We start from the raw sequence: 23,141 nt of genomic DNA, 5'->3' as shown, positions 1-23,141 counted from the left end.
GAAAGAGGAAGACAATTTCAGCTAGAGCAAAACTTTAAATGCTGAGAACGGTCTCAGCCACAGTGGATGTCAGGGTTAATGGTGCTATAGCAGTTACCACCATGGACAGCTGCTATCGGAAGCAGAGCAGGCTTTTCAGCACCACGGCCAGCGCCCTCTCCGTTGCTGGTGTGAGAATAGCAGTAAGATTTACAGCAAAAGTTCTGCCTCTTAGTATCTCCCGGCCACAGTGGACTGTGACCATGGATAGGTACTGCTGGTGTCGGAGCAGGCTTTTCAGAACCATGACCAGCACCACCTTTCCCCCTCTGCTACTAAATTGAGAATAATGTGATATTCAGCAGCAGCAACTCCACAGTCTTTGATAGTCCCCGGTTAGAGTCCTTTGTACTGGAGTAGTTCTTTGCTAAAACTGCAATGAAAATCACTTACAAGTATAACCACCACCCATCCAAACACCTGGCTGTCACAAGTCATTTTGTTTGTTTTAATGTAGTGGGTTTGTCATTTTTAAAGTCTCACCTCTAAAGTGGAGAGTATCATGGTCTCAGTAAGCACTTTACAAAGAGTGCCACTGCTGTCCCACAGAGAATGGCCACCTTGTGTTGGTCACATGCTGAAGCAGTGACTCCATGTGTTGTCCATTCTGCAGACCTCTGATCACCTAAACATAGACAGATCAAGGCTGAACCACGACCTTCACGGATTCTGTTATATACAAGTAGCCAGCAACGCTCCATGAAAAGGCACCAAAAATTGGGACTGGTTTGGTTAGATTGGGCCTTTTACATAATGTCTGCAAGACTTCTTCCCACTCATAGGGAGCGTGTTTTTCTTTTTTCTTTCTTTGTTTCTTTCTTTCTTCCTCTCTTTCTCTCTTTCTTTCTTTCTTTCTTTCTTTCTTTTTTTTTTTTTTTGAGAGAGAGATTTTTGCTATAGGGTGTCTTGCTAGAGAGACAGAAAGTGATAAATCACCCCCTCAGTGGAATGGTCACTCCACAACCCCTTCTCCTCTATTCTCCTCTTGGGATTTTGGGCATGCATGTGCATGCACCCAGCAACCACTGAGTCCAAGACCTGAACTGTGGTTAGCCATGTGGAAGTCCAGCACCTTAACCACTACACCACCTGCTGGCCCCAAGAGAGAGGGGACACTGTTTTCTAATAGTCCATGATCTGGACAGGATATTTGCACATGTGTTTTGGCCCCACAATATCACAGAATTATTAATAATACTTTTTGAGCACATGCTGTGTGCTAGGCACTATATTAAATGCTTTACATATATTATCTCATTTCATTTTCTTTCTTTTTTTTTTTTTTTTGGAGAGGTTTTCGCTATAGGGCACGTGCGATCGCCAGACAGAGAGAGAGAGAAACATAGAGACAGAAAGCGAGAAGTCACCCCCCAGGGGGGATGGTCACGCCGCAATCCCATCTCCTCCATTCTCCTCTTGGGATCTTAGGCACACACACACACACACGCCCGGTGTGAGTTTTAAGCCACCGGGTCCGGGACTTGAACCGCAGTCGACTACATGGAAGTCCAGTGACATAGCCATTACGCTAACTGCTGGTCCCAATTTTCATAACTTCATTTCTGTGAGGTAGATACCATACTGATATAGGCCTAATTGTATGGATAAGACTGAAACTTAGAAAGGCTAAAGAACTTACTTAATGTTACATATTCACAGGTTGTGGAGTCAGGATTTGAACCTATTCTTCTAGCCACTCTGCTGTATTTAAAGTTGTCATTTTAACCTTCTCTCCCTCCCTGTGATTCCTTTCAATTATCAAAATAGATCCAGGTTTCATAATTAAATTCAATGTAGTGCCAGCCGAAAGTGTCACAGTTAAGGGCTGGATCCCATGTGACCAACTGCATAGATCACACTCCAGACCTGGTAGCTTCAAAAACGCACTGGGTACACGTGCATGTGTGCCCAAAATCCTGAAAGGAGGGAGAGATGGAGAGGAAGGGATTGTGGTGTGACCATTTCCCATGGGGGGTGTTTTATCACTTCCCCAGTGAGCACACATGCCACAGCAAAATTAAAAAAGAAATTTAATGTCAATGTTGGTGATCTTATGTCTCCTATGGTTTGTGATTTGAGGCTAGTCAAGTGCTAGTTAAGTATCATGTCCTGTTGTAAATCATTGTGTAATGACCGTTCTGGCTGCCTTGTTTCTCACAGATGACTTAGCCAAAGGAATTATAAAAAGATTATTAACCTGTGTACAACTTCTGTTAGCCTCAGTGGTATCTCAGTTTTTTATATTTTTTTCTCTTTTTTTTTTTTTTTTTTTTTTTTTTTTTTTGGAGAGGTTTTCGCTATAGGGCACGTGCGATCGCCAGACAGAGAGAGAGAGAAACATAGAGACAGAAAGCGAGAAGTCACCCCCCAGGGGGGATGGTCACGCCGCAATCCCATCTCCTCCATTCTCCTCTTGGGATCTTAGGCACACACACACACACACGCCCGGTGTGAGTTTTAAGCCACCGGGTCCGGGACTTGAACCGCAGTCGACTACATGGAAGTCCAGTGACATAGCCATTACGCTAACTGCTGGTCCCAATTTTCATAACTTCATTTCTGTGAGGTAGATACCATACTGATATAGGCCTAATTGTATGGATAAGACTGAAACTTAGAAAGGCTAAAGAACTTACTTAATGTTACATATTCACAGGTTGTGGAGTCAGGATTTGAACCTATTCTTCTAGCCACTCTGCTGTATTTAAAGTTGTCATTTTAACCTTCTCTCCCTCCCTGTGATTCCTTTCAATTATCAAAATAGATCCAGGTTTCATAATTAAATTCAATGTAGTGCCAGCCGAAAGTGTCACAGTTAAGGGCTGGATCCCATGTGACCAACTGCATAGATCACACTCCAGACCTGGTAGCTTCAAAAACGCACTGGGTACACGTGCATGTGTGCCCAAAATCCTGAAAGGAGGGAGAGATGGAGAGGAAGGGATTGTGGTGTGACCATTTCCCATGGGGGGTGTTTTATCACTTCCCCAGTGAGCACACATGCCACAGCAAAATTAAAAAAGAAATTTAATGTCAATGTTGGTGATCTTATGTCTCCTATGGTTTGTGATTTGAGGCTAGTCAAGTGCTAGTTAAGTATCATGTCCTGTTGTAAATCATTGTGTAATGACCGTTCTGGCTGCCTTGTTTCTCACAGATGACTTAGCCAAAGGAATTATAAAAAGATTATTAACCTGTGTACAACTTCTGTTAGCCTCAGTGGTATCTCAGTGTTCACTTCTCCTAATCCAAGCAAATGGCTCTTTTATATCCACACCTTCTCTCCAACCACTGGGCTGTCTAGTTAACTGAACTCACCTCCCTTTCAGGTATTACCCAGCTCTCTGTCTAACTCCCACAGAGGGCATGCCCATACTAGGCTGTAGATGTCACCTCCTTGTCTGCCTCTTAGCACCTAACAAGGTAGTTGAGGTGAGTAAACAGAAGGAAGTAGCCTGCCTCCGTAGTATCCAGGTAATATCAGGATTGAATTGCATTGCATTGCTCATGTCAGGGAAGTCCTTTATGTAGACACAGTGCTTTTTTCTGCCTTTTGCTTGAGTCACCTAGAACGTTGTGACTTTTGGTCACATGCCACTGGGTGGAAGGACGAATGCGCATCTTTTGTCTGCAAAAGGCCAATGACAGATTTCAGTCATTGACGTCACATTTTTTGAGCATTGGTTCTGTGAGAAGAATGTGGACCAACAACTCCCTTTGACTTCTTTTCTTCCTTTGGTGTCCCAGATGAATGCCACCTTCAGTGATGGCGATACATTTATGCCCCTTGGCTCCCAATTGCTGACATGTCCCAGAACAAGCCCAGGGTTATTCCCTTTTGTAATGGCCTCCACACAGATTCACTCCTCCACAGTTCTCATTTCTCTGTGTATCTTGCATGAAAAGGCAGCAAAAGGATAGAGGGAAATGGAACCAAGCTTAGAGCGCCCCCTATTTCTGATCACCTGTTCCACTTGCATAACAATGGGGGTTCTCAACTCTTCTGGAAAGATTGGTAATGTCTCTGTGTACATGGTCTATAGGTCTGCTATGGATTTTCAAAGAATGGAAAGCACAAAGTTGCAAAGGAGACCAAGTGAACAAACAAAATGACTGAGTATCTCAGGAAGCGTGACTGAATCCATTCATCTACTTGTTCATTTAACAAAAATTTGTTGACATCTGCTTTGAGCCAGGAGCTATGCTAGATGCTGAGTGAAAAGACAGAACACAAAACAGATTAGGAGTCAGGGCTGGGGGAGGGGAAGGGTAGGGTAGGCAGCAGGTGGCATGGTGCTTAAGGCTCTGGATTCCCAAATGGTTGACCATAGTTTGAGTCCTAGATCTGGTTCCTTAAAAATCACCCTGGGTTCAAGTGCATGTGTGCTCAGGGTCCCTCCTGAGAGGAGAAGGTATTGCAGCATGGCTATACTTTCTGATTTCTCACTCTTCCTCTCTATGTCTCTCTCTGGCAAGAGCACATGGTCTATGGCCAAAACCTAAATAACTAAATAAATGAATAAATAAATGATCTATCACCAGCACTATGGCCTACTGATTAAGGGCATTGGCTCCAACATGGTCTACCATGAAGTCTGAATCTCGAACCCAGCAACTTGAAAAAACATCCTAGGTGCATGTGCCTGCATGCCCCAAATCTCAACAGGATGGAGAAATAGAGGAGAAGAGATTGTGGTATGACCACACCCCATGGGGGGTACTTTCTCCATCTCACTTTATCTCTGTCTCTCTGGTGAGCACATGTGTCCTCTGGCAACTGAAAATTTAAAAATAGAAATGTGAAATAAAAAAAAATAAAGATCCATGTTAGAGGGGATCAGATAACAAATAAAATAAATTTTAAAAGTTAGATAGGGGCAAGGAACCGAAAACAAGGCAAGGAATAGAGACATGAAGTTGGTGGTGTTGAGAGGGTGTGAAATTGAGGTGAAATGGCCAAAGAAATCGCCACTGAGAAATTGACTTAAATGATTTTGTGTGTGTGAAAGAATTTAAGCATACTCTGAAGTAGTGAGGCTAGCATCATTAATCCCTGTGTATCCCTGACCCAGAGAAGGCGGTTTTTGAGTAAAGATCTGAGAGAAGAGAGGAGGAAGCCACGCAGATGTTGGTGAAAACACAATCCTGGAGCCTTGAAAGACCTGTAGGCGGAGCTTGCCTGGAATGTTTGAGAACCAAGAAGGAGGCCATTCAGCCTAGATGAGACAGGATGACAGCGAAGGTGGTAGGAGAGGACGTCCCAGAGGAAGTCTGGGCCCACATCATGTGGGATCTTGAGACCATAGAAAATTCTTCGGATTTTTATCTGAGTGAAATAGGGGGACCATTGCAGAATTCTGAACAGAAAAAAGACAGGGTGTGACTCACAGTTTACCAGGATCCCTCTGGCTTCAGTGATGAATAAACTGTGGGGTCCTGGGTAGGAGGGGAGCCAGTTAGATAGGGCCAAGGAACTGAAAACAAGACAAGGAACAGAAACATGAGGGTGAGCGATGAGGGGATCTGGCTGTGTGTAGTCTCACTAGGGCTGGGGGAAGTGGTTGAAATCTAGATATAGATCTGAAGCCTTCAGTATATAATAATTCATTGAATATAGTGTGTGAGAAAGAGAAGTCAAGGCTGACTCCCAAGGTATAGGGTCCAAACAGCTAGAAGGATCGTTGGCCATTTTTCTCAACTGTAAATTGGTGATAATGATGACACTCTCATTGGATAGACTATTGAGAGACTTGGAGTGAATTGATCAACTAGTAATACCACTTTAGATTTCCATTATGGTAAGTGCCTCTTCAGGATACAGAGATGTGGCACCCGGTTGTTTAACCCATACACCGATGCCTCTCTGAATCGTATTTTGTAGTTTCAGGTTTAATGCTGCTTAAACATTACTTTCCTATTACATAGGTGATATTTACAGATTATTGTTAAGATGCTTCTTTACTTATGATGGGGTTATGTCCTGATAACCCCATCATAAGCTCCAGCTGTAGTAAATTGAACATGTGTTTGATCCACTCAGCCTACCAACAGCATCACGTAGCCTGGCCTACCTTACACATGTTCAGAACACTGGAATTAGCCCAGGATTGAGCAGAATCATCTAACACAAAGCCTATTTTATAATCAAGTGTTGAATAACTCATGCAATTTACGAAATACTGTACTGAACGTGAAAAACAGAGGTTTTGTTTGGGTACTTGAAGTATAGTTTTTGCTAAATGCATGTTACTTTCCCACCAATCAAAAAATCGTCTCAGTCCATCCAAAGTTGGGAACTGTCTATATGAGGTTAAATTAGACTAAGCTGTGGGTCTAAAGACGAAACAGGGAGGTCTCTGGACATGAACCTGGAACCTTCTCATTTGGGTTAGACTTGAAGAGCTTTGCATGACTGCTGGCCTGCATCCAGCCCCTACATGCTAACTGATGTATTAATTTAGGGAGAATTCACATCTTTAATATGTTGGTACTTTCTAAGAACCTAGGATGTCTTCCCATTGTTTAAGTCTGTTGTTTCTATAACAGAGTTTTAGTGGGTTTTTTTTTGTCTTTTTGAAAATTTGCTAAAGGATGCATACACTCACCAAAGTGAGACAGAGAGAAAGAGAAGGAGAATGAGGAACTAGCCCCCTCCCCACACACACACATTGTGACTTGGTCATGCCACAATCCATCCTCCTCCATCTCTCCCTCCTGTAGTGACTCAGAGCACTCACACACACACCCAGTGTATTTTTCAAGCCACTGGGTCTGGGACTTGAACCATGCAGTTGGCCATATGTGATCCAGCTGTCTTAATTGTCATGCCACTAACTATCCACTGATTTTTTAATATACCTTTCCTAGTAAGTATATCCATGCGTATTTTATCTTTTGGGTACTTTTTTTTTTTTTGGTGTTTTCTTTCATTTACTTGTTTTCATTTGGAAGGCTGATGATTTCTGCTCGTTAATTCCATGCTCAATGACCTACTTGCATTTCTTTACTGTTTTAATCATTTATCAACTGAGTCTCTGGAGTTGTCATCTGAAAACAATGTTAATTCTACCTTCTCCTTTCCAGTTTTTTTTACACTTCTTTCTTTCTATTTGACTTGACTAGTACCTTTAGGCCAGTGCTAAAAATTTGCATTGATAATAGACAGTCTCAAAGTACGTTTTGTGTTTCTCAGATAAACGTAATGTGGCCTTTTGAATTGAGGTGTGTGTGTGTGTGTGTGTGTGTATTCATGAAATCATTTTATTATATTTTCAAATAAAAATAATTTTATTTTGATTGAGAAGGAATGTTGAATGTTATAAAATGTCTTTCAATATCTGTGGAGATGATTTTCCTTTTCTTTGCGCCCATGAATATGGAAAGCTATGGTAATAGATTTCCTAGTACATCCCTGTATTTGTGGAATATATGACTCATTTGTCTAAAACGTGGCATTCTCTTACTGTGCTGCTGGATTCTGTTTGCTAATGTTTTATTTAAGAGATTTGCAATAATATTTCGAAGAAAGGTTGGCCTATAGTCTTATTTATGCTTTATCTTTTTGGGTTTTGATGTCAATGTTATGCTAGTTTTTCAAAAAAGACTCTGTAAGCTTTTCTTCTTTCTCTATGGTCTAGAACAATTTAAATAGCATTGCAGTCGTCTGTTTCTTAAGATTACATTGAATTTTTCTATAAAATTAATTGGGCCCCATTCTTCCTAGTGGATTGAGCTCTAAGATCATTTTATTTTTCTATGAGAATTGTTTTCTTTATCTTTTCTGACTTTCCAGTGGTTGGCTTTGGTAGCTTGTGTTTTGCTATAAGATATTTCGTTTCATTTGGGTTTACCAATTTACCTACCTAGAATGGAGCGAATTTACTTAATGCCTTGTGTGTCTGTGGTTGTTTCTGAATCACCATTTCTTATTCTGTGTATTTGTGTTCTCTTCCTTTGTTTCTTCATTATGTGAATTAACAATTTATTTTCTTTTTCCCTAAAGAAGCAGATCTTGAATTTATGTCACTTCTATATTTAATTTATTTTTGGTTCATTGCTTTTTAAATTCATTATTATTATTATTATTATTATTATTATTTGGCTGTAGGGCATGTGATCTCACTGGAGAGATGAAGAGAAAGAGAGAACATGAGGAAGCACCCACCCAGGTGGATGGCCATGCAGCAATTTCGTTTCCTCTACTCTCCTCTCTGGATTTTGGGTACATATGCACACATGTCCTATGTGTTTTTCAAGCCACCAGGTCCAGGACTTGAACCACACAGTCAGTTGTGGGATCCAACTGCCTTAACCTCCATGCCACCTGCTGGCTCAATTTATCAATAATTTAAATTCTGCCCTTTTCCCTTCCTTAGTTTTATTTGATTGTATTGTGTTTCTCCCTAGATCCACATAGGAGCTTACATTTATAGAATATTATTTATGCATTGAGAGACATTTTCATATATCCTTTCATTTGATCCCTGCAACCCTGTAAGTTAATGGGTATGGATCCCTATTTAGCAGAGAAGAATACAGGCTTGGAGAAGTTAAATGGCTTATCAAAGATTATATAGGAGAAGTGGGTCCCAGTGGGCCAACCAACCCCAGCCCCAGCCCATCCTCAGACCTCAGCCATCTCCCTGGAACTGCTCAGGCCCTCACCCTCTGAGTCCTCTCCAGTCCTGTGCCAAGTTCTGTCTTCCTCTGGCTGCTCTATCACTGATGGCCACAGCAGGTGATGAGCACAATATCTAGAGTCCCTGAGAGATGTCTGGGGTTCTGATTCTAGCTACAAACCAATTTCTGGCTCTTTCCTAGACTTGTACCTATATAATTTCCTCATAAGATAAACTGACTTCTGCACAGTCTCTCCAGATCTGTGGCCTGCTCAGCACTTCCACTTGACGATGAAAAAACATTTTTCCCACGTGCTCTTAGTCACAACGGAGCCAGTAAGATTGGAGAGGGGGCAGGTTAAACATATGCCTAAGGTCTGGGACCAGCAGTTGGCATAATGGCTATGTCACTGGACTCCCGTGTAGTTGACCATGTTTGAGTCCAGGACCCAGTGGCTTAAACTCACACGGGGCGTGTATGTCATGTGTGTGTGCCCAAGATCCTGAGAGGAGAATGGAGGAGAAGGGATTGTGGCATGGCCATACCCCCTGGGGGTGTGATTTATCACTTTCTATCTCTCTGTGTCTCTGCCTTTCTGGCAAGTGCACGCACCCTATAGCAAAAACCTCTCCCCTCTCAAAAAACAAACAAACAAAAAAACAACAAAAAACCAAATATATAGATAGATAGATAGATAGATATAGATATATCTAAAGTCCAGGTACGAATATAGAGAAGCACAGGTGTTGAAGAGTGTGACTTTTTTTTCTTTTGTCTTTTAAAAATAGAGGCTGGACTCGAAGCCCAGAGAGTTAGCATGCTCACCACTTTTGAATGCATTATGCTGTGGCATTTTAGATATAAAAACCAGGACACACAGGAAGTCTCTCCAGACTTCCTTCTTTCTTGTGAGACTAAACATTACATTCACTTTCTTGGAAATGATTTTCAGCTGAGAGCACTTAAAGGGAAGGTGTGGTTTTCACTGTATCTTTTAGTTTTACTTTGCAGCCACATATTAATTTTGTCACCTGTCACTTGCCTTTGAAGCAGAACTGATGGGAGAGACATTGTGTGAGAGTTGAGTTGATTCGTGCAGACTTCACTGGGATAAACGGGTCGCATTTCCCACCTCCAAAGCCATTACCCTAGTATGAGCCTCAGTGTAGGGTATCAGCTAAAGTTTCTGCAGTGACCACCACTTTTACTGCATGAAAAAGTGGACGCCATGAGTCTTGCTTTATTGGGGTAACTAGCCTTTTGAAATATGAGTAGTCTTCATCCAAATCATGGCTTTTCCCAAACAACGAGCCTTTGGAGTAAAAAGCACAATTCATGAATTTGCCCATTTTTCCATCAGCCATGATTTGGATTTGAAATGTAGCATCTCCACATAATACTAGGCACTATTATTACCACCTACAAAGTGGTGATTTTCCACTAGAGAAAGAAGAAATACTTAAACTAGAGCAGAAGGTTTCAACTTAGTTATAAGGAAGAAACTGCTGGAGGTGTGGGTAGTCAGTCACTAGGACAAATTATGGGGAATACTGGCTGCGTGTCCTTAATAGAAATTCTGTTATGTTTTGTCACCTGGAAAGTACAGTCAGTACTACACTTTGAAGGTTCGTTTTAGACACTGGGCCTATAATTCTATTAATTTTAGATTCAGCAAGATTAGTAAGTGGTCTGATATCATTTGCTCTTAAAGTGCTTCTTTCCGACTCCTCTGCTTCGAGTCTGGTCATTTCCTGGAAACCAATCCTCTCCTTCCAAAGCCTTGACTTTCTCACGCTCCTTATAGCCTATTGGCCTATCTTGGAAACACTATCTCTAGCTGGCCCTTCTGTGCTGTGCGTACTGGTTCTTTGCTGGGCCTTGACTAAGGCCACCATGAGCCTCACCTGGAATATAGCAATGGCTGCTAAGCTACATGGACTCTTGACAGCATTAATTTTGCCATAGGAGCTATTTCTCAGTTCACTGTCAGAAAATGTATTTACTTTCCGTGAATACACTGAAACCTACAACCATGAGCACATGAGACCATAGGGAAATAGCCAACCTTGTCTTTCTCCCATGGTTTTTAAACGGGTTTTTGCCTCAGGGCACATGCACTCACCAGAGAGAGAGAGAGATAGAGAGAGAAAGGAAAAGTGAGAAATCACTCCCCAGAAGGGATGGCCATGCTGCAATCCCTTCTCCTCCATTCTCCTCCTGGTATCTTGGGCATGCATGCACATGTGCCTGGTATGTTTTAAGCCACCGGGTCCAGGACTTGAACCACAATCAGTCATGTGGAAGTCCAGTGGCATAACCACTAAGCTGTCTGCTGGACGCTCTCCTGGTTTTGGTAATAGCTGTTCCTTTGCTCTTTATTAATTTACCTTATCATCTGGGCCTTCTTGGCAGTGGGCAAGTGGTAGCAGACACCAAAGGTTTGGGGGGAGAAAGGAATAGGAATTAAAAATGGAAAAAAGTATCTGCATTTACCTTGTATTTTGTCCTTACACACTTAGGAAAGAACAATGTTGGGCTCTGGTTTTCTTTTCTTCCTGCCGTAGTTTGTGGAGACCGACTGCACCTCACAGTGTTCCTTCTCAAGTGCCTTCAGTCTTTAGTTCATCAGTCATAATTCATGTGACATAGAAAGACAGACAGATGGACAGATAGATAATAGGTGTGGTATATATATATGTATGTATATATATATATATATCACAACCCATCAGTCTTAATTCATGCAGCATGGACAGAGAGAAGGATATATAGACAGACAAGTAGATAATAGATGATAGATAGGGGATATATACCATAAGCTATCAGTCTTAATTCATACAACATAGATGGATAGCTGTGTTGGGATAGTAACTCATCAGTAGTAATCCATAGAGCACCTACTATGTACCAGGTATGTTCCCAGTCATTGAAGAGACAGCAATGAACACAAATGAGAATCCATGTCCCCATGGAGCTGTTGTTCCTAGTAGTCTTTCCTACATATAGGCCAGATCTGATCAATTCCCTGTATAACATCTGTTGACAGCTCCCTGTCACCCCTGGGATCCTGTGTAGACATCTTGAATTCAGAGCCCACCTCAGATGACCACAGAGAACTTTTCCAGCTCAACTCCACAGCAGCCTCTGCAGTTGCAAAACCTCCCCAGACATCCTGGGCACTCTGTCTCCTGCCTGGAAAGGCCCTCTGAGTGGGGAGATCTGGCTGTAGCTATCAGGGCCTAGCTCAGATGTTCTCTCCTTTTGAAGCTCTCCTGAAGTGGCTCCCTCCCTCTCTGTGTTCCTGGCCTGCCTAGCACATCTCCTTACAAGGTCTGATGGGAAGTTCCTGGGGGTAGAGATGTCTGCTTCTGGGTCTGGTGTGAGTCAAGATGTGGCATGGCAGACCTTAGCAGCAGGCTTGGATTGGGGCGGGTGGAGCTAACAAATCTTTCCCTTCTCTTTGGCTCCTCTTTGGGTCACAGTAGAGGTCCTTGTAAGCCCCCAGGAACTACTAAGAGAAGCAGATCCTCTAGCCTTCAGAAAGACCTTGGCCTGCTGGTCTGCATGCATCCACAGCCTTGCACCACCTCTCCCCAGAGCATGTGGTCTGTGCTCAAAGCTGAGAGAGGAGCTGTGCAAGGGGCCAAAGCAGCCAAAGGGGCCAGAGATCTGGGAACTGCTGTGGCCATTGTCAGTCCCACGCCCTGCCTTGTCCACAAGGGACCTGCAAGCATGATTTTATGTGGACCCCCTTGAGAAAGCCAAGAAGGAGGCAGGGTGTGCTTAGCTTATTTTGCTGAGAAGGAAATAGCTCAGATGGGTAAAGTGACCTGCCCTCCTGTCCTGATTGCCAAGAGGCTAGGGGGACAGTGGTGATATTTATAAAGACTTGGTTGAAGAGGACACTGTCAGAGGTATTGGCTCAGATGTGGTGATCTTGCCGCCCTATCCCTTTGAGGGGCAGCCTGGTTCTAGGCAGTTCCTCTTAGGAATATCCTGGCTGCTGGGAATCAGGACCCTTGCACCTGATGCAAACCGTCTGCTGATGCAAGCTGTGTGTTTGCTTCCTCGTTCTACAAACATTAGTTAGTTTTACTTACATGTTCTTTCAACAAATGCATAGTGAGCCTCATTGGGCCTTGTGGGGTGGTCAGTAAAGGGACAAGTTGAGTGGGCCTCAGCCCTAGGAAGATTTCTTCTTAGTGGGAGGGAGCAGGAAGGAGGGCAGAGTTGGATACGCCATGAGAGTCCCAGGTGAACTCTTTTTCAGCTGGGGATTCAGGGAAAACTGCAACAAGGAGGTGAAGTTGAAGGCAAGATTGGGTCCCTAAAGTCATGTAGGACTTCAGAAGGAGAAGTTGGACTATCAGGAGGCATTCTAGGCAGAGAAAAGAGATGTGTGTGTGTGTCCACACATGTGCAGGGAGCCAGGGGCAGTCAGGTGTGGATGTGGCAGCAGGATTATTTGCCCAGATGGGACCCTCTCGCTGGGATTGTGTAGTGCTATCACTGGGAAGATAGTGGGACAGTATTCAGGAAGCCTGGAACACTGAGCTAAGGAGAGTGGCTTCATCCATAGTCCATGGTAGCCAGTGAAGTTCCCCAGACAGTACGGTGACATGGGACATGGCTGTGCGCTAGCCTTGGGAGAGGAATTGTTTAGCTGTCTCTGGGCCAGGGAGAGTGACTGTGGGCAGTGGCTGAAGTTCAGGATGAGCACTTTTGTCAAAGCAAAGAACCAATGCAGTGAAGGACAGGCCTAGAGGACAAGAAAGAGAAGCCCATTTTCTTCCATATTAGGGTCAGAGACCAAGGCTGTATCTTGCATCACTACTTTGAGTGGAGTGTCTTGGGGTACCTGTCTTTTCCTCTGTAAAAGGATGCATAAGAGGCCCTAATAAAAAGCCCAAGTGATAAAATATACCTATTTCCTATTTAATCAGACTTTAACCAACTGTTTCCCCCTTCCCCATTCTCACACATGCATTATTTAATTTGTTTGAGCTAGAATACATTTCATAGAATGTATAAATCCATGGAAATTTATTAAGTCTTGACAAGAGTTATTGAATGTTACATTAAGTTTTTCAAATTGGCCAGTGTTGGATGACTTAAAAATGATTCATTAATGCATAACATTAAATACCAATAAATTGCATGGTATATTTATGAACTATCTTAGAAAGTCATTAAATATGCACATCAGGCAATAAATCTATTCTCTCCCATAAATCTGTTCTGAATCTGGGCGAGTTAGGGTTTAGGTAGGCCTGGACCATCACTGGGAACTCAGGTAGTGCACTGGAACCAGTGGCCAGTCCCTTTTAATTTCCATTATTCTCTCTACTGAGGTGAGAATGAGGCTAAACAAGGAACACCCTTCAGGTTTATGTTAGTCCAAAGGCCAAAATCTGAAAGCTGGAGAGATGTCAGTGTGTAACTCCAGAAATTATCGCTGCTATTGTGGGGTCATCCCCTGTATGTTATTTCACCAGTTGCTGAAATGATAGCTGTCATTTATTGAGGGCCTACTGTGTACTTGAACTTTGCAAAACTTAGCCCATCTGATCCTTGCACACACTGGAGAGGTAACTTGTCATCCCCAGCCAGTATCCTTAAGAATAAGGAAGCCAGTTCAAGGCTTTGTGACCTTCATTCATTCATGAACGAGACATGGTTGCCACCTTGTCACTCTTTTTAGGTAGACTTTAAACTCTTGAAATTAGAACTTGATTCATTTTCAACCTCACGTGCCTCATTTAACACATAGCAGGCACTTGCTAGCTCTTTATCAGATGAATGAAAGTGGACATGCTGTCCTAAAGTACTTGCAGTGGAGTGGAGACCCTAGGGTGCAGAGAGCCCTAACATGACCCGGTGGGGCGCACCAGGAAAAGGGTGTGCAGGACTCTCTGGTTCTCAGGTTCCTGTCCTGTAGGATGAGACAAGCTGCTGGGCTTCTCCAGGTCTCTGGGAGTCATGTCTTCCCCATGGTGGTTTTGCATTGCAGAGCCTCTGCTATGGCACAGACGCAAGACAGGTGGGAAGGGAAGGTAGGAGGACCATGTGGGGCTTGGCTGTGCTCGTCTGCTTTTTAAAAAAGCTTCCTATGGGACCAGCAGTTAGTGTAATGGCTATGTCGCTGGACTCCCATGTAGTCGACCGCGGTTCAAATCCTGGACCTGGTGGCTTAAACTCACGCCGGGTGCGTGTGCGTGCATGCCCAAGATCTCGAGAGGAGAATGGAGGAGAAGGGATTGTGGCATGGCCATCCCCTCTGGGGGGTGATTTCTCGCTTTCTGTCTCTCTGTCTCTCTCTGTCTGTCTGGCGGGCGCACGCGTCCTATAGCAAAAACCTCTCCAAAAAAAAAAAAAACTTCCTATAGGGCACATGCACTAGCCCAGGCCCAGGAAAGGCAGAGAGACATGGAAAGCAAGAAAACACCCCTCCCCGCAACACACACACATACACCATCAGGCATGGTTACACTGCAGTCCTGTCTTCTCCATTTCTCCCTCCCTTCAGTACTCTGGCACACATGTGCATGGACCTGGCATGTCCTTCAGCTGCTGGGACTCCATCTTGAGCCACGTGGTCAGTCATGTGGGATCCAGCCACCTTAACCACAAGGTCGTGGACTGGCCCTCATTTACTTTTAGTTGCTCATTTGACAAATACACTTTTCCATTCATGACCGCATGAACTCCTCCCACAGCACTGGCCATAAGGAGTTCATGGAGCAGGTGTTTTTTTTTTTTTTAATTAATTTATTTATTTGAGAGAGAGTTTTGCTATAGGGCGCATGCACTTGCCAGAGAGACAGAAAGCAAGAAATCATCCCCCACCCCAGGAGAGATGGTCACACCGCAATCCCTTCTCCTCCAAATGCCTCTCAGGATTTTGGATACACATGGATATGTACCTGGTGTGAGTTTTAAGTTGTTGAGTCCAGGGCTCGAACGCGGTCTACTACACGGGAGTCCAGCAACATAATCATTATGCCATCCTCTGGTTCCCACGGGATCCGTTTTTATACTTTCATTTTCCCACGACTCAAAGACTCAGAGATTGTATGAATAGCCCAAGTGGTAGAGCAGGGATTCAAACCCAAGTTTCCCTGCAGAACGTGGTAGAAGCAGCCAAGGCCAGAGCAGAGATTGATTGGGTCTTGCCTTCAGCTGGGACGGGCTGGGATTTGAAATCTAGTTCCCAGCCCCCAGGTGGCCAGTGCTCCTGGCAGGGAGGGGGTCTCACTTTCCCTTTAATTATCTCACTCCAGCAGATCCTTCCCTGTTCTGGAGCCCACAGAGGAGTCCCGCAGACGTGCAGGAGCACAGGCGGGTGTAGTGGCAGGGCCTGCGCAGAGGTATAATTTTCCTCCTTTCATCCCACGCCCAGAGCAGTCTGTGGGCTCCAACGCATGAACAGTCCCGCAGGTGTGTGATGTGTGTGTGTGTGTGCATGTGCATGTGTGTGTGTCTGTGGCAGCTCCTGCCCATTCAGAGGACAGAAGTTTGAAACACGCTTCTCAGCAGTCGTTCGCTTTGCAGGACAACTTTATCTGAACTTGTCTTTTTAGAGTGCTGAGAATTAGGTCAGAGGTGCGTTCCCGGTGGGCAGCAGCTCTCCTCGACTCCACTGTGCCCTGTGCTGGGAGAGGCGGCACGTGCCTGCACAAGGCTGCGTGATGGCGAGCTGCCTGGGGGGGCATCTCTACACGTCCCCCCAAAGTACCCCTGCCTGGGCAGCCAGCACAAGGCCGCTGGTTCCTCTCCCGTCCCTGTTTCTGTGGGCACAACTGCTGGGACTTTGTCCTGGGTCCCACAGGTCTCAGAAGACTGCAGCAGCCAGGACCATGTTCCAGAGAAAGAGACCAAGGCCATTCCTCAGGGTCACATGTCAGCAGGTGGCAGATCTGGAGTTTGAATCTCGGTGTTCTTTTTTAAAATTACGCTGAAATGCATGCCATATAAAATTCACTATCTTAACCATTCGTAAGTGGACAGTAAATACATCCACGGTGTTTGGCAAGCATCGCTACCACCCGCCTCCTGGACGCTGTCATCGCCCGTGCCCACTGAACGCTAAGGTGCTCTGACCCCGAGTTCCGCGCCCTTTCCTCTGCCTCCTGTGCCAGGGACTTTGCTCACGGAAGCAGTGCCTGGAAGAGAAAGAGAATCTCTCTGGGTAATACTTCTTGGCAAGAGGAAAGGGGGAGAATGAGGATGAATACGAGGGAGCGAACATCCCAGGCACCCCAGATGGTACTCCAACTCCTCCGCCCCTCCTCCCCCACCCAAGCTGGGGGGCGGGATAAAAGAAAAAATCACTTTTCCTTCAAGAGACAGTCCTGCATGTGGCTGGAGCCTGGCCGGCCTGTGGTCCAGGGTTAGGACTGGGCAGGGGGACCTGAGTCTCAGAGGAGCACATCCGCCTCCCTCCAAGCTGGTGGCCTCCATGCTGCTGTGACTAGGAACTCAGGGAGAACTGGCCAGCGTCGGTCCAATTGTGTGACCACAGGCAAGGCACGGCACTCTCTGCTCATCCATCTTCCCCCGTGGAAGGTCTGCCCGCCAGGCCTTGGTCATCCCACACTCCTAAAATGAGGTGTTTATGCTATTTCCTGGAGTATTTGCTAAAGCTCCAAGTGTGGAGCCCAGGAGACCAGGTGGCGTGGTGGTTAAGGCACTGGACACTCCCACGTGGCTGACCATGGTTTGAGTCCTGGGCCTGGTGGCTTGCTTTCCCACTTTCTCTATCTCTCCCTCTCTGTCACTCTGGCCAAATTAAAATAAATGAATGAATAAATAAAATTGAATAAATAATTCTTTAAAAGAAAAGAAAAGAAAAGAAATGTGGAGCTGAGTGCTCCCTTAAGATATCCATGGCAGGGTCCATCTGCATCTCTTTTTTTTTGGAGAGGTTTTTGCTATAGGGTGCATGTGCTTGCCAGAAAGACAGAGAGAGACAGAGAGATAGAAAGCGAGAAATCACCCCCCAGGGGGGATGGCCATGCTGCAATCCCTTCTCCTCCATTCTCCTCTCGGGATCTTGGGCACGCATGCACACGCGCCCAGCGTGAGTTTAAGCCACCAGGTCTGGGACATGAACTGCGTTCGACTACATGGAAGTCAAGCGACATAGCCATTACGCTAACTGCTGGTCCCTCCATTTGCATCTCTTGAGCACAACTAGTGGCCAGGTACCTCCTGAGGTAGTTACTTCTCTCTCCCACCTGTCTTCACAGAGCAAACTGGGGCCCAGTGAGAAGGATCCCTGGAGAGCTGGAAAACATGGTTCAGATTTGGCTTTATGATTCATTTGCTATGTGATCTTAAGCAAATGACTTGGCTTCAGAGTCTCCATTTATCCTAGAATGATAACGATGTCCAACATTCGGAAAGCAGCTCAGCGCTGTGGAAACAGGAGGTGGACACTCAGGAAACACCGGCAGCCTTATGCCTGGGCAGTCTCATCTGTAAAATGGGGATAACCTGGGTTTTGGAGGCTGGCTGGGAAGAGGGAATGAAAGAATGTCTGGAAAAGTCATGCCAGTGTACTTTGCTGCTGTCACTGCCTCCTCAGCTACTGTCACTGCCTCCTCCCTGCTCTTGTGGCAGTGGAGCCCTAAATTTAGGGAAATCCTCCTGTTTTTGAGTTTGCTAAAGGGTATGTGCACTTTCCAGAGAGAGGCAGAGAGCGAGAGAACAGATGCAGGAGAGAATCTCCCCAGGAGAGAATCGATGCACCACAATCCCTCCTCCCTTCTCCTCTCAGGATTTCGGGCACATAAGCACATGTGCCTGGCATGTTTTTCAAGCTGCTGGGTCCAGGACTCAACCTCACAGTTGGCCATATTGGATCCAGCACTTTAGCTACCATGCCATCAGCTGGCCCCTAGGGGAGCTCTTTATATACTTTCAGGGTTGCAGACATGTTGATGGATGTCCTGGAAGGAATGGCTGCTGTGTCCTTTTTCCCTATGGCTATTTTGTTATTCTTGGTGACATTAACCAAGATACTGGGACACATATGACAGTTAGTACTGGGTCACTTTAAATTCTCACCTTATAACATGGTGAGAATGTGAGTTCTTATCTTTAAAAATGTGTTCGAGGGGACCAGAAATGGCTTAATGGTTACATTCCTGGACTCCTACATAGTCGGCCGTGGTTTGAATCACAGACTCGGCAGCTTAAAATTCACAGCAGGCATGTGTGCATGTGTGCCCCAAATCCCAGGAAAATGGAGGAGAAGGGATTGCAGTGTGGTCCTCCCTCCTGGCGGATGATTTTTCGCTTTCCCTCTCACTGTCTCTGTTTGCTGCGAGTGCATGCACCCTATGGCAAAAACCTTAAAAAAAAGTCTAGAGGCAGCAAGGACATTCATTGTGCTGCCGTCACCACCACTCATCTCTAGAACATTTTCATCTTCCCAACCGAAACTCCATATCCATGAAACATGAACCCCTCATACCTCCTCACCCCAACCCCTGGAAACCTCCTTCTACTCTGCCTCTCTCAGTTTGACTGCCCTAGGGACCTCATGTAAGTGAATTGTAGAGAATTTGTCTTTGGGCCACTGGTTTATCTTGCTTAGCATTATGTCTTCAAGGTTCATCCATGTTGTGGCGTGTGTCAGAATGTCCTTCCGCTCAATTGCCTTGACACACCACCTTTTGTTTATCTAGCTGTTCTTGGTACAAGAGTGTCCAGTAAGAAGCTTGTTGATTCCCACCATGTTGACTCATCCCAAGACCACACAGTGCTAACCAGTGGCCCTCTGGAGTTAACCAAGCACTTTAACATACATGTGTTCTTAACTCTGATCGAGCCTGGGGTGCTGGAGATCTGCTCCACTGGGAGCCAAGACAGAAAGAGAACAGTCCTCCCAGTCCTCGGCATCCTTAGGATGAGGTCTCTGACTTCGGCAGCCTGTCCAGCTGGTGCCTACCACCTTAAGGCCCCACTTAAGGAATGGAACTTCCTGAAAAATGAATGCAGGGCCTGAAGACCCTTTTTTCCAAGTCTGTGCTGAGCCAGCTCTGCTCTGCATCCTTGCTGTTCTGGGAGGCCCGACTTCCCCCCTCAACTTGACTTCATTTCCTGTGGTCAGGGCCTTCTCCTTTAGGGCTGGGCTGAGCTGGCTTAGCCCATTGCCTAGGCCAGGCATGCATGTGCCTGTCTGCCCTGCACTGCCTGCACTGGCTGCCTGGTCGGAGCCCTTCTGAATTGGCCTCAGGAGCCCCCTCCTGCAGCCCTATGGGCAGTCCCAAGCTTCCCACCTCCCCACGTGTGGCTGAGCTCCACAGATCAACATCAGACCAAAGGGGATCAGACAGTTCCGAAGGGCTTATGGGGTGGCACTTGGAGCTCCTTTCAAGGTTTGGGAGTGTTGACAGAGATACTTACCAAGTCCCTATAATGAAGTACCTCCTGTGTCATCTGACTCTCACCGCTGCTGTAGGACACATTGTTACCTAGTTTCCAGAGTAAGCCTGTTTTACAGAGCCTCAGAGAAGTCGAATGCTTTGTTCATAGGCTGCCGTAGGTATGGGCAGGAGGGGTCTCTAGATCAGCGGCTCTTACACTTCACTATGCATATCCATCGCTTAGGGATCTTGGCGAAGTGCAGTCTCTGACTCAGCAGATTACAGCCTGAGAGTTCACATTTCTTCTCTTTTTCTTTCTTTCTTTCTTTGAGAGACTTTTTTTTTTCAATAGGGCATGTGCATTTGCCAGAGACACAAAGAGAGACAGAGAGATAGAAAGTGAGAAATCACGCCATAATCGCATCTCCATTCTCTTCTTGTGATTTTAAGCACACATGCACGTGCGCCCAGTGTGATTTTCAAGCCACCAAGCCTGGTGCAGTCAGCCATGTGGGAGTCCAGCATCTTAACCACTATGCCACCTGCTGGCCCTGCGTTTCTAATGAGCACCTGGACAATGCCAATACTGCTGACCCCAAGACCACGCTTCGAGTAGGGAGGCTCTAGACCTGGGTTCTTAGGCTTGGCTGAACATTATAATTACCTAGGAAGCGTTCAAAATGACTGTGGCCTGAATCCCACTCCTAAAGACGGAATTGCTGCCTGGGCCTTCGAAGTGACCCCAGGGAATTCTTATAGTTTTAGACTGCCGCTTCTCCAATGTCAGTGTACATTGGAATGCCTGCAAGGACTGGCTAAAGCCCAGGAGATTTAGAGTTTCTGTTCTGGGGGTATGAGGGGAGGGCCCGAGAGCTTGCATGTCTGACATTTGTGGGGAATGCTGGTGCTGCTGGCATAGGGATTATGTTGTGTGTGTGTGTGTGTTTGCTACAGAACATGTGCACTCTCTGGAGGGAGAAGAAAGGGGAAGAGAGAGAGAGAGAGAGAGAGAGAACATGAGAAATCAGCCCCTGGGGAGGATGGCCATGTCACAATCCCATCTCCTCTATTCTTCTCTCAGGATTTGGGGCATGCACGCACACATGCCTCATATATTTTTCAAGTTCCCAGGTCTGGGACTTGAACCATGTAGTCGTCCACGTGGGATCCAGTACCTTAACCACCATGCCACTGTCTGGTCTCAGGGATCATGTTTTGATTGGCAAGGCTACACTGATATGTGGTCTAAAACGTGGTCCATGGACCAGCAGTGGCAGCATCATTTTGGAACCGGTTAGATGTGCAGATTCCTGGGTCCCGCTTGGGACACACTAACTGTGCAGTCTGGGTTGAGCCTTCCCCAGGTCGGAGAGCTCAGAAACACAGATGTTGACAATCACTGCTGCAGGTTTTCAGCCAAGTTGCACCTCAGCAGGATCCCAGCTCAGGCCCCTCAGGCTGGGCCGAACACTGAGCTCCGTGCCTCTGAGGAGTGCTACTCCTGGGGATGCTGAAGCCCAGGCTTTGGTTCCAGGTGGCCCACATGGGGTAGGACGAGTTAGATGGGAAGTGGGAAGTGCTGGCTCGGAGGAGTTACAAGCTGCACTCCATCGCATGACTGTCGGAAGCAAGAACATGTGTTCAGTCCTTCTCACTTCTGTGTTCTGCGCAGAGGAAGAGTTAAATTTGCCAAATCCTGTCAGACAGCGTCTGTTGCCCCGGTAACACCTAGCAGCTGCCGGAAAGAGAGCTGGTGCTTCCAGGCACCAAGCCCTCAGCCCCCCAAGTCTCAAGTGAGTTGTTTGCTGTCTTGGTTTTCCTTCTGGAGAGAGAGTAAGTGGGAACCGTCTCCGTGGGGTCCTGCTGCCTGGGCGCATCATGTGAAGTGGCTGGAAGTGTCCCCGTCCTTCCTCTCCCTGCATTCACACAGCACGTGCTTCAGGCGCTGTGCTAGGCACCAGCGGTCAACAGTAAGTTAGGGACCCAGCTGCTGCTAGGCCGTGCCCCGAGTAGGGGAGGCTGTAGGGGGCTGCACTGCTCCCCAGAAGCTAAGCCTTCCATCATGGCTTGGTTCTCTCCACAATGCACAAATCAAGGCAGGGTGCCCTGCCCAGAGCCCCACCTGCAGTGCCCATGCCCATGTCAGAACCCAGCTGCGGTGGGGCGTCTCACCCTGAGAAACAAAGACTTAGGGTGGACATCTGTCCACAGGACCCAGGGACCCATCCTCATGAGGCCAGTTTGCTAGCATGTTGGCCCTGGGGCCACAGCAACGTGGTGCCCTAAGTGGACAGTGGGAGCCCAACAAGCAAGCCTGCTGGGGTGTCTGATCCTGTTGGTGGCCTTGGTCAGCCCCTTCGAGGGGATGGGAAAGGAAACAGGGCTGTCGGGAAGGGACTCACTGATACAGTGACACATGAAGAAAGGCCTGAAGGTGAGCCATGGGTGCCTCTAGAAAAAGAGCATTGCAGGCCCAGTAAGCAGTCTGTGCAAAGGCCCTGAGGCAGAGCAAGCCAGATACAGCCAGTGTGGCCAGAGCCAGTGAGCCCGGAGGGATGATGACAAAGGTCAGGGAGGAAGGAGGGGCCTTTGTGAAGACTGGGGCCAGGACTCAGAGTGAGCTGGCTACCTAACCCTGGAAGGGCTGAGCAAAGGGGAACTTGGATGTGATTGGTCTGGATTTCAGTGCAGGGTGTTCAGTGTGTGGACTGTAAGCACTCAGGGCAGGAGCAGGGGGACCAGACACGATACTCAGCATCCAAGAACAGCCACTACTTGGAAATTCAAACAATACAAGTCTGAAAACAAATGACCTAGACTATCTGGGTAAAAATGGAGCAGAGGAGATAAAAGACTCCATTGAGTGGGATTCTCTTTCCAAGGTCCTAAAGCTGTCAAATAACCTTCTAGAGAAAACCCTCCCTGGGCCACCTGTCTGGGAGGGAGGAAGTCACATCCTACCTCTCTGAGCATGGGGTGGAGGAGGGGAGCTTTCCTCTGGGGCTCACCCCATGGTCTGATCCCCAACCCCTCTGTAGCAACTTGAGCCTGCAAATTAAGGGGGGAGGCTATGCAGCAAGATTGTATTACCTGAAGTTGGTGATGGGAAAG

At 46.3% G+C, this 23,141-nt stretch overlaps 1 protein-coding gene across 1 annotated transcript in view; it reads left to right on the top strand.

Moving 5' to 3' along the window:
- The first annotated feature begins 101 nt into the window (after positions 1-101).
- XKR6 (XK related 6) overlaps positions 102-23,141 on the top strand; it is an 84,668-nt gene continuing 61,628 nt past the window's right edge. Inside the window, exon 1 of the mRNA XM_027765439.1 lies at positions 102-250. Coding sequence (XP_027621240.1) covers positions 102-250 — 149 coding nt within the window. The remainder of the gene's footprint in view (positions 251-23,141) is intronic.

This window comes from Tupaia chinensis, unplaced genomic scaffold, assembly GCF_000334495.1.
Source record: "Tupaia chinensis unplaced genomic scaffold, TupChi_1.0 Scaffold138390_1, whole genome shotgun sequence".
Classification (NCBI taxonomy): Eukaryota; Metazoa; Chordata; class Mammalia; order Scandentia; family Tupaiidae; genus Tupaia; species Tupaia belangeri.
This window is presented reverse-complemented; position numbering and strand designations above follow the sequence as displayed.